At 41.2% G+C, this 17,355-nt stretch overlaps 1 protein-coding gene across 1 annotated transcript in view; it reads right to left on the bottom strand.

The window, feature by feature from the left end:
• The window catches only part of smc3 (structural maintenance of chromosomes 3), an 85,652-nt gene extending 68,297 nt beyond the window's left edge, over window positions 1-17,355 (bottom strand). The window contains exons 1-4 of the mRNA XM_041209593.1: window positions 17,209-17,355; window positions 6,644-6,719; window positions 3,223-3,261; window positions 2,076-2,143 (exon numbers count right to left, since the gene is read on the bottom strand). Coding sequence (XP_041065527.1) covers window positions 2,076-2,143; window positions 3,223-3,261; window positions 6,644-6,719; window positions 17,209-17,223 — 198 coding nt within the window. The 5' untranslated portion in view covers window positions 17,224-17,355. The remainder of the gene's footprint in view (window positions 1-2,075; window positions 2,144-3,222; window positions 3,262-6,643; window positions 6,720-17,208) is intronic.

Below are 17,355 nucleotides of genomic sequence, written 5' to 3'. Positions count from 1 at the left end.
GGGAAAATTCTCTTTCTTTGCCTTGATGGAACCACCACTGGTTGCTCCTTCCCACCTGACTACCTTCATGGGGGTGGTGTTTGAGACCCAGATCCCCAAATGATTTCCTTCAACATGGAAGCTGGCAGTTAGCCCTTGGGAGAAACAGTAAAGGCCAGAATTCTCCAAAGATGTGCATCGTTTTGGTCTCCTTAGTTGAAAAAGGATATAATTGCTTTAGAAGCAGTTCACAGCAGGTTCACTCAACTCATTCCTGGGAGGAAGGGCTTATCTAATGAAGAAAGGCTGAACAGGTTGGGTCTATACCCGGTGAAATTTAGTGGAATGAGGGGTAATTTTATTGAAATATTTAAGGTCCTGAGGGGAAATGATAGGGTGTTTCCTCGCATCAGAGAGACTAGAACTGGGGGGCACAGCTTAAGAATAAGAGAGCACCCTTTGAGGATGGAGATGAGAATTTTTTTTCTCTCAGAGGGCCATTCATCTGTGGAATTCTCTTGCCCAGAAAGCAGTGGGGGCTGGGTCACTGAATTTATTCAAAGCTGAGTTAGGTAAATTTTTGATAGACAAGGGAGTGAGAGATTATGAGGGGCGCAGACAGGAAAGTGCAGTTAAGTCCACGATTTGGTCAGCGATGATCCGATTGAGCAGTGGAAAAGACTCCTATATTCCTATGGCTTTGTAGCATTCCTTTGCCCAATTCAGGCCTAGCAATTAACAGGCTAAATGCCTAGTTTCTTGGCTGAGGCCGCCTTCAGGTCACTTCTGTTCCTTTAAGGTACCCCGTCACCTCTGGAGTGGCAGAGAAATCCCCACTGCAACACTGTTGGAACTTTACACCCTTGTACTGTGGGCTCTCAGGAACGCCACTGTACCTCACAAAATGGCCCCCTGTTCAAAGGAAATAGCTCAAAGCTGCAGGTAGTTTGGAAAGGCAGGATAAAATCTTGTCCTGATGCAACTTCAACGCAAAGAGGAGAAACCTAGCTCAGAAATCAAATGGCTACCTTCATTCTCAGGTAGGGAAAGTGCACAGTAGCCATCAGGGGAAACAATGGTAAATAAAGTGAACTTAAATGATGGAATATCATAGTCAGTACTAGTTAAAAAAAAAATATCATAACCATTCATTTTTCTTGTTTTAAAATGTTTTTGATTTATAGAAAAGTACATATTACATTAGGACCTAGCTGAAAGAAATACCCACAAAAACTGAAGACAGTGACCTACAAATAACCCACCCATGCATTCTCTCAGCAAGCAAGAAATGAAAACCCTGACAGGCTAAAGATAGCAGGAAAATTTTTAAAGACAATTTGCTTACATAATTTGTATGCAAAGAAGCAACATTATTTGAATTAAAAGAAAGGCATCATATTATTTAGAACCATGGAAAAGTTACAGCACAGAAAGAGGCCATTCAGCCCATCGTGTCTGCACCAGCCAAGAGAAAATTTTTTAAAAAAGCTTCTAGCCTTCTGAATTTTTTTTTTGGTTCCAAAAAGTTTTGTTACCATGTAGTACAAGGTAGTTTTAATTAAATTAGCAACTGAACTCAGATCTCAAATTTATTTTTAAAATTTGCTTTTCAAGGTTTTGTGGATTTTGCAATAAAATTGTAAGTCTCTTAAGATGTTGGTCAGATTGATAAAATTTTAGAAACAGCTACTCAGCTTCCTGTGCTTTCTTAAGGCTGCCCCTTGCTGCAGTAGTGAATGTCACAAGATACTCTGCTTTCTGCGAGTGTTAAACAATATAGCTTCAATATATGTTCCACCCATAGGTTTCCCAACTTTCAAGTTTTATAAATTAGACAGTTCAACAAATCCTAATATCACTTCCATCCTCCATGGTATAAATAAGAATGGCCTAGGTGCTATACTCTTGTGTGATTGGTGTCTTCGGTTCACTGTGCACCACAAAGTGCTCCGTGACAATTCACAATTTCCAACAAGTATCAAACATTGAAAAGAGCAATTTCCTCAAGGTAGTACAACTCAAGTTGTGTAATACAAGATATTGTATTAGATTGATAAACATAATTCCAGATCAACTATTTTTATACTAATACTTACATGCAGAAGAGCAAGTCTCTGCTCAGGGCGAAGGTGGCTGAACTCATCACTAAGCACAAACTGAATTGCTGCAAGTATGAAGAGAGATGGCGAAGAGAGAAAAAGTTAGAACAAATAATATATTTCTATTCAAAGGAGGACAACAACTGAGATAGATTGGTTACTACAGCACAATATATCTTCAATGAGTTTCAGACTGGCATCAAATATGTCAGTAAACCAGGGTGTCACAACATCTTTCTGTACTAGAAGAGCTACAAGATTGAACAGTACAATTAAAAATAAAATTTTGAAAAAGTCCTCTTCTGCAGCCATTTGCTTGATTCAAGACAGAGAACACTAAAAGTATGTGCTTCTAACATTGTGATTTCATCATTGCAGTGTAAAATTAACTCAAATGCTACACACTTTGCTGTGAAAAAAACTTTCGAAACTGGGAAGTTTGATCAAAGGATAGAAATATAAAGTTTCTTCAATTCTGAAAAGTGGTGCACTCAGCAGATAATTTTCAGGAAATATTAGCACTAGCAAAATCTGCCATCTGTATGCTCTTCCATATGATTTATAATATCTCCCTTGTAACATTTAGCATTTGAAAAAGCTTAAAAGCCTGAGAGACAGAAAGCATCCTGTTTATCATTTATTTTATAGTATTTTGATTCACTTTTCGTCCTCTCCAGGAATCTCACCAGCTGAGAAAATGGACATGTTTCTTGCTTGTTTAACACTAACAACATTCATATATGTGTGTGAGAAAAAGCAACCAGGGAAACCACCCTTCTGATTTTCTCTCACTCCCCAACTTTGCTTCCAATTGAGAATTCCCATAGCAACACGCTGAAATCTAGAAAGTTACATATTCAATTATGGCCATAAGTAAATGCCCTATCACTCCATAGTCAGTTCTTGGGAGGTCCAGTTTACCGTATTAGCAAACTGCTCCCCACAAAAGTTACTGTCACTAATGCAAGACTAGAGTTTAGGTACAGTATTTTACACAAATGTATAATCCATTTTACTATCCCACTCAATAAATTTGAGAATTAGTACTTTGAGAGTTTACGATGTGTCAGCCCACTTGATATCTTGAACATCTGAATAGTTTCTAAATAAAAAATCTATCCCAAAAATAAATGTCAGATCTTACCATAGAAAAAGTTACTTTTCCCAGAGCCATTTCGACCAACTGAAGAGAAAGAAATATAATTACAGATGTTATTTAAAGTACTATACCTTTCCACTATTTTAACAATTGTACAAAGCTATCATTCCAATAGCATCAGAACAGGAAAAATGTTGAACAAAAATATATATGAAAAACAAAATAATAAATTCCAGAGCAAAAAAAGAATTTGGAATAATGCATCTCCTGCATTGCCTCCAGTTTACGTAGAGAATGGGGAAGTTCTGCCAATCTCAATCAGTCCTCCATCAAAGCAATTTTTTAAGTGCTGAAACACTACAACATTCAAGCTGGATTCCTAAATAATATATTTTGGTCTGGTAAATGTTCTGAGTAAATTGTTCATAATTATCAACTGTTTAATTTAAATCATCAAACATGGTAAGTCCAGATATGTAAAAACATTTGAAGAAATGTGTAGTTCTCAGCCTGCTTCACAGTTATTTAATTAATTTCAACAGTCTAAATTAACTGATCATGAATCACAACAAATTTTATTTATTTTAGGGCCCCCAGATACCAAATGAGCAGAGGTCTTGTGGCACAGTGGATAGCATCCCTGTCTCTAAGCCAGAAGCTCCAGGTTCGAGTTGCACTCCAGGACTTGATGGCCAAGGAAGGTGCTTGCATAATATGGCCAAACTGGTTGACTATCAACCTGTAAATCCTTCCGATACGCCTATGGCAGACGGTAAGAGCTGGAGAGTCTCCTGGTTAGCCACGCTCAACGTGGAGTGGTGCCCCACAAGCTATAGCCTCTGACAACACGCTGGTGACTTGTTCCAGGAAAACCAAGCTACGGAGACAGACAGAAGTACATGCTTTGTCAGCCTCACGTGTCACTTGACCTAGGAAGCTTCTAAGCCCAAGACTAAGATACCATCTGGTTCCCTTAATTGTATGCATCGACAAATTCTTCCTTTTAATGTCAGATTTTTCTCAAAACAACTGCTAACGAATTTTTTTTAAATGTTTCCTACTCTGAATACTCCCTTGGTCATCTCTTGCTTCAGCTCTCGTCTCACAATTTTCTCAGTTCGCTTGCTACTTTTCATTGCCTTGCGCTCACGTGCTCACTCGCTCTGACTTGTCACCAGACACGCTTTTACCGAATTGTAAGTGTTATCAGAGAATTGAGTTCTACCGATCTAATGCAGGAAAGTTCTCAAACTCAAAGATAACTGCTGCTCTGAGTCAGAGTTTTCTTTAACAATGAGCTTCTAATATGGACAGGCACATTGAGAAATGCAATATACGTTGCACCGAATTAATGAGATCACCTTGCATCCGGAAACCAATATTTGTGCATTAATTGCATAGAGCATTGTTACATTGCCCTTTCACACCCGAGTCACGGTGAATCCTGTTCAAAACTCATCTCTTTGACATAAGCCCCTTTTGTGAGGGTCTTAGAAGGTGTAAATTTAGGCAGTCTCAAATGATGACAGAACCACTGCAGGCAACTGCCCGAAATTCAAGGCAGAAACAACTCACAGCTCACTCTGAAAAGCAGTGAGGATTTAATGCGCAAAATGGAAATACATTTAGAAACATAGGAAGTAGGAGCAGGAGTATGCCATTCGGCCCTTCGAGTTTGCTCCGCCATTCAATGTGATCATGGATGATCCTCTATTTCAAAGCCGTACTCCCACTCTCCCCAAACCCCTTGACGCCTTTAGAGTTCAGAAATTTATTTCCTTCTTAAAATATATTCAATGGCTTGGCCTCTACTGCTTTTTGTGGTAGAGAATTGCATAGGTTCACCACCCTCTAAGTGAAGAAGTTTCTCCTCAGCTCAGTCCTAAATGGTCTACCCTGTATCCTGAAACTGACCTCTTGTTCTAGACACCACAGCCAGAGGAGACATCATCCCTGCATCCAGTCTGTCCAGCCCTATCAGAACTTTATATGTTTCAATGAGATTTAGACTGGTACATGGCCAAGGTTAAAACACATGATTGAGCAGAAGAGAGGGCGTTTTGTTCTTTATTTGAGCAGAGTACATATAACTTGGAAGTACTAAATGCTGATACTGTGCCAAAAGTCAAAGTCCATTCCCAAAGCCGACAGGCCTGATGAGCACAAATACTCATTAAAAGTAGTAGGTGATTATCCAGTGTGTACTGCTGAGGAGCAAAAGTACCTCAATTTTTAATGGGCAATCCCAAAATCTCCAGCAGGGAACACAAGTAGGAGAATCAGAACTAAAATGATGTAGCCTTATCTCTTAACTAGATACCCTCCAAAAGCACTAGCAAGCGAACTGAGAAAATTGTGAGACGAGAGCTGAAGCAAGAGATGAACAAGGGAGTATTCAGAGTAGGAAACATTTTTTTAAAAAATTCGTTAGCAGTTGTTTTGAGAAAAATCTAACATTAAAAGGAAGAATTTCTTGATGCATACAATTAAGGGAACCAGATGGTATCTTAGACTTGGGCTTAGAAGCTTCCTAGGTCAAGTGACACGTGAGGCTGACAAGGTAGAACATCTTTACTAAGTGCCAAAAGTGCACCTTAACTACAACATCACATAAAAACAAATTTAAAACAATAACCATATCTCTTTATTCAGTAAAAATTTTATTCCCTATCTTTTAAATTAGTCTTTTATTTTCCCAATCATTATCACTTTTAAACATTTACCTTTATGACATTCAAGGAGTTCATGCAATCAGTGATTTGAGAACAGTGTTCAAAGGCAAGTCCTCATCGCTCCAACTTTAATTCTACACCTGGTCCTTCACCAAAAAACATAATTCCTTCCCGATACAATTTTTTTCTTTTGAGAGAATTGTCAAAAGTGCAGCTACTCTGCAACAGCCACATCCCCACCAATAGAAATGAACTGAATAATCAGTTAATTATATTGTTCGTATTGGCATTGAGGGAACAGTTGCTTTCTTTCAAATATTATTATTTGATCTTTAATGAATACTAAAATATAAGAACAGGCATACAAGTCCTTGTACAATACTTTATTTCGGTACTGCACAATTTTCAGTCTAGATTACACATCCAAGTGCTGGGGTGGGATGCAATTCAGCAGTGAGAATGCTACCAATGGAGTCAGATTGACCTTACTCGTGTTAATAGCTCTAAGAGACTCACAATGTCCAATCAGGATTTTATCTAAGCATTTTCTAAAAAGCTTAAAATCAGAACTTAATAAGAGTTAGAATTTCAATTGTGTGATTCAGAGTAAACTAACATTCACAATTAATTTCAAATATCATCCATAAACTAGTTCAGCTTTCATTGATGTTTACTGTAAAGGTAGATTAATCAAGCAAGAAAGTGATATTAATGCAGTTAATTAGAAAATTTATCACAAGTAAATAAGCATTCTGGACAAATCTTTTTTTGAACTAGCATTGATAGAAACTTACCTATAACATTATGTTTGGAGCTGAAAGGATCAACAATTGTTTGATCCCTGTAGCTGCGGAAACCCTGGATAATCACCTGGAAGAAAAATAGTACAATTAACTTTAGTTTGCAATGTTAGTAAACTAAAGTCCACACTTGGGAAACATAAGCCCTTAAGTCCATAGCTATGATCAATGGAGAGAACTATTTCACATCAAAATCCTACCATAATCCTCATTTTACATTAGAAGACTAAAAATACTATCCAGGTCAAAAATGGGAGGGAGGCCAATAAAAAAAATTGCATGGGTTGATTAAGATAGCACTATATTTTGTGCATCTCTTGAATCTAATTACTTTTAAATTTTGAAGCGGTTATGGAGTGAAGTCCCATTCCAGGTTTTGAGCAGAAATGTCAAAGCTGACTCGGTCCAATGCAGTACTGAGGGAGTGCTGCACTATCGAACATGCGATCTTTCAGATGAGATGTTAAATCAAGGTCCCACATGCCCTCTTAGGTGGATGGAAAAAATCCCATGGCACTATTTTGAAGAGCAGCATGGGGTTATTCCTGTATGTGCTGGATAATATTAATCTCTTAATTAACATCATGAGAAAAGATTATTTGGTTATCTCATTGCTATTCGTGACAGCACGCTGTGCACAAACTGGCTTCCATGTTTCCTATATTACAACAGTGCCTACACTTCGAAAGTACTCCACTGATTGTCAAGTGCTTTGGAAAGCCCTTTAAAAATGGTCTTTAAAGATGCTATATAAATGCAACTAAGAAGATTTTTCCAAATCAGGCTACAGGTACCATTAGACAAGACTAGATTTGCAAATGAAAACTAGCTATTTCTTAGTTCTCATTTTTAAAAAAAATTTATTCGTTCATGGGGTGTGGGCGTCACTCGCTAGGCTAGCATTTATTGCCCATCCCTAATTGCCCTTGTAATTAACTACTATAATCTTGTTAATACAAGAGAAATAATTACAGCTTTTCATTAACACATTTTCAAGGGGATCACTGACTCAATAACAATGCTCAAATAGATTGTCAGTTGAAATTCTCTGTAGACCCAAACTTGCACTCATATGGTAGAAATGAGCCTGAACTGATCCATGGCGCTGATGCACCTGCAGCTTGGGGGTAAGCAACACCATGGCAAATGTTGCAAAAAGTACCTCCTCACCTCACCATTTAACTAGGCTACCAGCATGCTAACAGCTTGCCAAGAGAGCTTAGCGTATGGTACACTTGGCAGCAAAACAGAAAATCTGACAAGAATGCATCTCTTCAATGATCACAGCTTGCCGCTAAAAGGGAGAAGGTGCAACTGCGGCAAAAAAAATGCACTAATAGTTCACAATGAAGACATCTTCGCAACAGTGATTTTTTGCGATGATGCAAGTGCTAAGATGCTAAGAGATGCACCAAAGGGTGACCCATTTGGAGTGGAAAACCACTCTCCAATAAAAGCATTGAGAAAGGCTATCAATCAAGTTGCTGAAGTCACCCCGTTCCTGCATACTTGGCTCCAAGTAAGGAAGAAATCTACTGGTATCACGAGCAAAGCAAAGACAAGTGTGCTTCTAACATTATTTTCTACAAATTACTCTTTTTCACACAATTCCAAGTGTCAAAGCTGTGCAGCACACTTTTCTTGAAGATGGCTGTGTAGGATAGCATACTGATGCTAAGGTACCCAGTCAAACCGTTTGGGGTTCTCAATAAGGTCAGCAGCCACAAATTCAAATAGTCCTGCACTGCCAAGAAAGACCCAACTCCTTCAAATAACTTAGGCACCGTAAACTGCCGCATAATAAAGGCATCATGCCAAATTCCTGGATAGTGGCCTCCGTGGTGAAAAATTGTGATATTTGACCACAAAATCATATGAACAGTAACTGAGCACAAAAGTCATGGTTTGATATAATGAGTCATAACTGATAAACATGTTAATACCTTGCATTTGAGAGAACCCTTCTACACAGTGAAAGCTGTTTTGAAAAGCACACATCCTAAAGCACTTTACAGCCAGTGAAGTACTTTTGAGGTGTAATCACTGTTGTTATGTAACAGCAAAGTGATCCACCCACGGTGGTTGACAGGGCCCTCAAACATGTCCAGCCCATCTCCCACGCATCCGTCCTCATGCCTTCCTCTCCCTCCCAGAACCATGATAGGGTCCCCCTTGTCCTCACTTATCACCCCACCAGCCTCCGCATTCAAAGGATCATCCTCCACCATTTCCACCAACTCCAGCATAATGCCACTACCAAACATATCTTCCCTTCAACCCCCCGGCGGCATTCCGCAGGGATCATTCCCTCCAGGTCACCCTGGTCCACTCCTCCATCACCCCCTACACCTCAACCCCCTCCCACAGAACCTTCCCATGCAACCACAGAAGGTGCAACAACTGCCCCTTTACTTCCCCTCTCCTCACCATCCAAGGACCCAAACACTCCTTTCAAGTGAAGCAGCACTTCACTTGCACTTCCCTCAATTTAGTCTACTGCATTTGTTGCTCCCAATGCAGTTTCCTCTACATTGGGAAGACCAAACGCAGACTGGGTGACCACTTTGCAGAACACCTTCGGTCTGTCCACAAGCATGACCCAGACCTCCATGACACTTGCCATTTCAACACTCCACCCTGCTCTCATGCCCACATCTGTCCTTGGCCTTCTGCAATGTTCCAGTGAAGCTCAACGCAAACTTGAGGAACAGCACCTCATCTTCTGACTAGGCAGTTTACAACCTTCTGGACTGAATATTGAGTTCAACAATTTTAGATCATGAACCCTCTCTTCCATCCCCACCCCCTTTCCAATTCCCCCCCTTTTTTTTTCCCAATAATTTATTAGGATTTTGCTTTTCCCACCTATTTGCATTATTTTTAAATGTATTTCCATCCATTGTTTTTTCTCTACCTTTTAGCCTATTTTGATCCCTTCCCTTCACCCCACCCTACCCCACCCCCACTAGGGCTATCTGTACCTTGCTTGTCCTGCTTCCTACCCTTGATTAGCACATTCCTTAGATAATATCATCACCACTTTGTCCTTTTGTCTATGACATCTTTTGGCTATCTCCACCTATCACTGGCCCTCTATCCAGCTCTACTTGTCCCACCCCACCCCTTAAACCAGCTTATATTTCACCTTTTTTCTATTTTTACTTTCTTCTGCTGAAGAGTCATACGGACTCGAAACGTTAACTGTGTTCCCCTCCGCAGATGCTGCCAGACCTGCTTAGTTTTTCCAGGTATTTTTAGTTTTGTTTTGGATTTCCAGCATCCGCAGTTTTTTGCTTTTAACCAGATTATCTGTCATTGATTGAGGGATAAATATCGGCCTCAGTTTAATGTCTCCTCTGGAAGATAGCACCTCTAGCAGTGCTATACTGGGGTGTTAGCCTAGATTTTTGATCTCCAAGTCCTGGGAATTCAACCCAGAACCTTTTAACTCAAGGGCAAGAGTGCTACCTACCAAACCACAGCTGATATGAGTGTTACCCCATGCAAACATTACATTTGTCACACACCTGATAAAAGTGCGCACAACATATGGAAGATGGCCCCTGAATGAAGTGGTTTCAATGATCCACTTATGGAAGATGGCCCCTGAATGAAGAGGTTTCAATGATCCACTATCGCGAAAGCGTAATGCTATGGTAATCTTCAGTTTTAAAGGAGCAGCGATGCTACATGTATATCATTGTGCAGCAAATAATACAGTTTTAGAGCAGCCTGTCTTAAAAAGCTAAGGCATCGATGAAAGGTACCCTTTGGCATGTCCTGGTAGATGTGGGAGGGCCTTTAACACAGGTCAGTTATAGTGACAGATGTGGGCAAGATAGCAGCTGCATTTGTTATGCTCTCAAACTTTTTAACCTACTTGGAACCCCTAACATAGGGGTGTCCAAGAGTCAGCATACACGTCACACGCAGCCCCAAACACCTTTGATCCAGTCCACAAAACTCCTTATATTTCAACTCTTTCTTGGAACGCAAGTTCTGTCGAAGGGTCATGAGGACTCGAAACGTCAACTCTTTTCTTCTCCACCGATGCTGCCAGACCTGCTGAGTTATTCCAGGTAATTCTGTTTTTGTTCCACAAAACTCCTGTTTCCTACGCATCATGCTTAAACCTAGCTTCAGCAATTTTGGACTCAAACTCTTCAAAGTTCCTAAACCTTGAGCACTGGAAAATGCTGCCTCCTAATTGGAGGATATTGACCGCCCAAGAGATTTTAGAGATGATGCTTCCAAGATTTTAGGTTTCAGGGGAAGGGAGAATAACATGAGATGCCAAAATCCGCTATGAACATTATCAGCCTGCTGGTGGAAAGGAGAGCATTGCAAATCAACACTCTTGAGGCATTAAAATCTTTGCTTTTGAAGTACTATCCTTTCTTTCAGTAAATAATTGTTCAATTATTTCCATGAGCAGACCTGGCCTGCCACAAACAGGAGCTATGATTCTTAAGCTTTGCCCTTACAGATTACCCATAGCCATTAATTGTAATAACCACACAGTGAACTTTATATGGACCAATGTTTCACATATCCATTCTCCTCTAAATTACAAAAATAGTAAAACGCAAGCCTAAAGCTGAAAGATCTAAACTAAGCACAATGAAGCATTGGAAATTAGGCCACAATGTAGAAACATGACATAACATTGAAAATTAGAAAAGTTTGTATTTTCAAGATCAACTGAACAATGGCACAAATTCTGCAACAAAAATATATCTTGCTCAAATTAAGCCATGAGGTCAAAATATTCTGCCTTAAATAAGGCTACAAAGGCATGTGTGATAAGCAGCTGCTACTCCAAAGGGGTTTTTGAAATGTTGATAGACAAATTATCTAAAATTATGTAGCTATTGATAAGCATTTTTAAATTAATATCAATTTGGAGACTACATTCTATCAAATTGTAAAGGCGAAGTTTAATCACTACATATATAATAGCTGCCCTGCTTCTACCTACAGCAGTACAGAGAACAATGTATCTTTCACAAATCTATTGCAAATCCCATTGATCCACATTGTGTCAGAATGTTTTTTTTATTCATTCATGGAATGTGGCTAGGGCAGCATTTATTTCCCATCCTTAATCACCCTTGTTCAGAGGGCATTTAAGAGTCAACCACATTGCTGTGGGTCTGGAGTCACATGTAGGCTAGACCAGATAAGGACAACAGATTTCCTTCCCTAAATGACATTAATGAACCAGATGGGTTTTTACGACCAGCGGCAAAGGTTTTATGGTCAGCGTTAGACTTTTAATTCCAGATTTTTACTGAATTCAAATTTGATTGACAGATTCAAAAGTTTGAGGGGCTAACATCTGCCGTGGCAGGATTCGAACCGGGGTCCCCAGAGCATTGCCCTGGGTCTCTGGATTACTAGTGCAGCAACAATACCACCATGCCTTAGCCTAGGGCATTTAAAACACAAAAAGACATTTTTATACACAAAGAACATAAACAGCATCTATACATAATCATCTACATACTACAGCATCATATAAAATTTATGGGATAGAATGAGGCCATTCAGCGGTGCCAGTGTTTATGCTCCATAGCAGCCTCCCACAATACTTCATTTAACCCCCATCAACATGTACTTCTTAAGAAGATCACTAAGGTTTCAGTAAACTGCAAGTGTAGGTGTATGAAATTTTCATAATGTGCCTATTAGAACAGTGAAAAACATACAGCAGCAAAATTACAGGTTTTGTCTGGGGAAGAGTACTTTGAACTCCAACACTCGATGAAAGTACTACTGAGTACACATCTGTTGCTAATAGAAGCTGAGGTGATAAATTGAGAGTATCATACAATATTAAAGTATATTGACTCGAGTGTGATTTTCTATAATTTACTGGAATCAGAAAGCACTTCTTTATACTGAAGTTTTGTCCCTAAAAAGCTGTTTAAGCTAGGACAACTGAAAAATTCAAAACTGAGATTGACAGATTTTTCTTTCTAAAGCGTATGAAGGGTTATGGAACCAAGGTAGCTAGGTGGGAGTCAAACTATAGATCAGCCGCAATCTAACTAAATGCTGAAACAAGCCTGTGGGAATGAATGACCTAATCCTATGTTTCTTGTAAACCTGGTGACACTACTGTAAGTGCACACACAAAATTCAAAGCAGATACATTGTCTAGAAAGCTTTAATAGTCTAATTCAGTCTAAATGTCTACATATCCTAAATGTAGAGCTACGTTTAATATTGGAAGCAATGTTTTGCATTCTGGTTTGTTTCAAGCATACTGAAATATCTTTGGTAAATGTCCACTTCAATTATTTTTATTTTAAGCGATAACCACATCTATACAAAATACTGGTCAAATGGACCAAAACACAAATCAAGGAGCTCAGACAATTTTAGCACAGCTAAAAGCTCAAAGCAATTTGCTGTTGGGTCCTGATGCTCAATTGCTGTTTTGTAATCTATTCCTGCTGCCAGTATTTTATTTTGCATTGTTTTCAAATACTGCTTACTCTCACGTACTATTGAAGTGAGGATAGTATAGAACAGCAATGTTCAGATGCTACTAAATGAACCAACTGAAGATATTTTCAGCAGTTGGCCCAAAAATCTGGGCATTCAACCTGTACTGGTGATCTTGTGTTTGTCTACAGCAGCAAACAGCATCAACCTTACTGTGTGCAACCCAAAAATAAACAGAGGCATCCAAAACCGATGCCTAATGTCAGAGATGGCAGGATCCCACTGCTGATATGATGCTATATAACTAGCTCTCAAATACTGCATTCAAAAAAGATGGACAAGGGATGTCCATCTTATGCCAGAGGATACAGTAGCAATTTTCACTGAACTCAAAAGTGAAATAGCTTCCATGAAAATAGCCATTCCAATGCATTCAGGCAGATAATAACAAGCTCCTAGCCTTGCAGGTGCCGCCACGTATAGGCTAAACCTTTTTCATGTGGGAAGGGAGTTGGTTTAAAGGGCATTTACTCCAGTGCACTCTTCATTTTTGTCCAACAGCAGCACTGAGGTTTTTAAGATCAAAGACTGCCTGCGCATAGATAGACCTCATTCAAAGTAGAAAATATATTATAAATGTGACCAAGAAAAAGTGGTAGGGTTGCATGTTAGAATAACAAAAATCAAGAGAAAGAAATTTTTAAAAGATGACCCGATTCTCCACCTGATAACACTTTGAAGAAACTACACTATCACAGTATATGGTCAATATTTTCAGGTACAATCTTCACCAATTCACCTTGCATAATTTTGCCTAAAATATTACAAATAAAAAAAACCTGTGTACATTAAGTGCCAGTAGCATATGGTTCCTTTATATTGCTTATAAGTCTTAGAATGCGCGATTGTATAGTAGAAACAATGTAGGAGTGTATATATTCTAGACAACCAAAAAGAATCCTTAAGAAAAGCTACTGCTTTTATGCTGGGGCTGAGCTAAAGCCATCCTCCAACTAAACATCGGAAAGACTGAAACCATTGTTGCAGTGACTGAAGACAAACCGTTCCCTAGCCACCAGGTCCATCCCTCTCCTCAGCAACTGTCTAAAGCTGAGCCAAATTGCTTGCAACCTTAGTGTCATAACTAACCCCAAGATCAGCTTCCAACCACATATGTGCCATCAAAAGCCAGCTATTTCCACCTCCACAGCACTGCCCAACTCCATCCCAGGCCCAGTTCATCTGCTGCTGAAACGCTCATCCATCCTTTTGTGACCTCTAGACTTGGCTATTCTTGACGGCCTCTCTCATTCAATCTGTAAACTTCAGGACATTCAAAACACTATTGCCCATGTCTTAACTCACACCAAATCCTATTCACCCACCACCCCTGTGCTCAGACCTACACTAGCTGCTCATTAAGCAACATCTCAATATTAAAATTCTCATTCTTGTTTTTAAATTCCTTCATGGCCTCTCCTTATGGGGAAGTGGTGAGGTCAATTGAAGGCAACAGATTTTTGAGAAAATTTTGTTAGAAAAAGTAAGTTTACAATTTTTTCAAAAAAAACTCACCCCTCCTCATTTTCTACAGCTGAACAAGCCCCGGAGGACTGGAGGACAGCTAATGTGGTACCATTTTTCAAGAAGGGTGGTAGGGAACCATGGATCAGTGAGTCTAACATCAGGGTAGGGAAACTTCTGGAAAAAATTCTGAGGGACAGAATTAATCTCCACTTGGAGAGGCAGGGATTAATCAAGGATAGTAAGCATGGCTTTGTCAGGGGGAGATCAGGTCTAACAAATTTTATTGAATTTTTAGAGGAGGTGACTGAATGTGTAGATGACAGTAGTGCATTTGATGTAGTCTACATGGACTGCAGTAAGGCTTTTGACAAGGTCTCACATGGGAGACTGGTCAAGAAGGTAAGAGCTCATGGCAATTTGGCAAATTGGATCCAAAATTGGCCTTGTGGGTGATGGTCGAAGGTTGTTTTTGTGACTGGAAGCCAGTGTCTGGGTTCGGTGCTGTGCCCCTTGCTGTTTGTAGTGTACATTAATGATCTAGATGTGAACGTAGGAGGTATGATCAGGAAGTTCGCAGATGACACCAAATTGGTGGTGTGATAAATTACAAGGAGGAAAGCTTTAGACTACAGGACGATATAGACGGGCTGGTGAGATGGGCAGCGCAATGGCAAATAGAATTTAATCCTAAAAAGTGTGAGGTGATGCATTTTGGGAGGACTAACAAGGCAAGAGAGTACATGATGAATGATAGGACCCTAAGAAGTACAGAGGATCAGAGGGATCTTGGTGTGCATGTCCATAGATCCTTGAAGGCAGCAGGACAGGTAGATAAGGTGGTTAAGACGACTTATGGATATTTGCCTCTATTAGTCGAGGCACTGAATACGAGAGCAGGGAGGTTATGATGGAGCTGTATAAAGCATTAGTTAGGTCAAATCTGGAGTCCTGTGTGCAGCTATGGTCGCCACAGCATAGGATGTGTTTGCACTGGAGTGGGTGCAGAGGAGATTCACCAGAATGTTGCCTGGACTGGAACCTTTCAGCTATGAAGAGAGATTAGATAAGCTGGGGTTGTTTTCCTTAGACCAGAGAAGGCTGAGGAGGGACCTGATTAAGGTGTACAAAATTATGTATATAGGGTAGATAGGAAGAAATTTTCCCCCTTAGTAGAGGTCTATAACAGGGGATATGGATTTAAGATCAGGGGCAGGAAGTTTAGAGGGGATGTGAGGAAAAGTTTTTCACCGAAGGTGGACTATCTCGAACTCACTGCCTGAAAGGGTGGTAGAGGCACGAACCCTCAACATTTATGAAGTATTTAGATGAACGTTTGAAACGACATAGCATACAAGGCTACAGGCCAATTGCTGGAAAATGGGATTATAGTAGATAGGGGCTTGATGACTGGCATGGGCACGATGGGCCTCTTTCCATGCTGTAAAACTCTAGGTCAAGATTTTACGGCCCCGTCGCAGTGTGTTCCCCCCATTACCCCCCCCCCCCCCCCCCCCCACCCACCCCTCCTCCTAGGATGCAGCAAGCCATTTAAATCTCTATTCAGTCCAGTGGGACTGTAATATCCCGCCAGGCGGGAGGGGCTGTAAAATCCAGGCCCATGACCCTATTGCTCTGGCATCCCTGTTCCACTGACTCCAGCCTTTTGTGCCAACTAACCCCTTTGCCCTACCGTTGTCAACCATGCCATCAGCCTGCTTCCTTGGCTCACTGCATTACGAAGCTCCCTTCCCACCCAGACTCCTTCCTTGTATCTACTTTCCCACCCCCACCCCCCCCCCCCCCCCCCCCCACCGTCACGTTTTCACACTTTAAAGTAAATGAAAGTTCCCCTCTTCACACTGATTATTACGGGTAACCTAACCGGTCAGGTTCACACATCAACAACCTGGAGCACACCTCCCCACCCCACCCCCCCCCCCCACCCCACCCATGAAGAGTTAAAAACAAAAAACTGCGGAAAACAGCTGGGAAATCCAAAACAAAAACAGAAACACCTGGAAAAACTCAGCATCAGGATGCTGCCGGACCTGCTGAGTTATTCCAGGTGTTTCTGCTTTTGCTTTGCCTCCTGAGGGAGTGTTCACCAGGACAGCGGCAGCTCCCCAAAAATCCCGCCTCGCGCTCCGGAAACCTGACTTCCCCCGGTGCTGGTGGCAATGCCCCAGCTATCAGCCTGGAAACGTCGGCGGACGAGTGGGCTTTCCGCTTCCACAAGTAAATGTAATGAGGGAGTTAAAATAGATGCTCCGTCCTCACAAACATCACGGAAAAGGGGCCAGAAACCAGACCGCGGTGGGGGTGGGGGTGGGGTGGGGTGGGGGGGGGTAAGAATTGACCTATCGAAGCCGGGGCCTGTCACTCAGGCTTCCCGCACGCAGAGTAACCGGGTGGCGCTGGACTAATGGCTGGATTGAGCCGGGTGTTTACTCCACCGCCTGCAGCCTGGGTGACCGGCCCCGGCTGCGGCCGCTGCCGATCCCGCTCCCGCTCCCGCTCCCAGGGCCGCTCGCTCTCCAGGTTGAGCGCTGCCCCGCCGAGGCCGGGAGCCCGAGGCCTTTTACCTGTTTAATGTACATTTCGCCGCTTCGCCTCCCCCCTCTCCCAGCGGGAGCGGCACCGGCACCAACTTTCGGCGAACGGCGGCGTCAACGCCGACCCTCCGACTGTCGTTCTTTATGATTTAACAACAAACTCGGTGGGGGGGGGGG

This window comes from Carcharodon carcharias, chromosome 17, assembly GCF_017639515.1.
Source record: "Carcharodon carcharias isolate sCarCar2 chromosome 17, sCarCar2.pri, whole genome shotgun sequence".
NCBI lineage: Eukaryota > Metazoa > Chordata > Chondrichthyes > Lamniformes > Lamnidae > Carcharodon > Carcharodon carcharias.
Note: the sequence above shows the minus strand (reverse complement) of the source record. Positions and strands in the feature narration are given on the sequence as shown.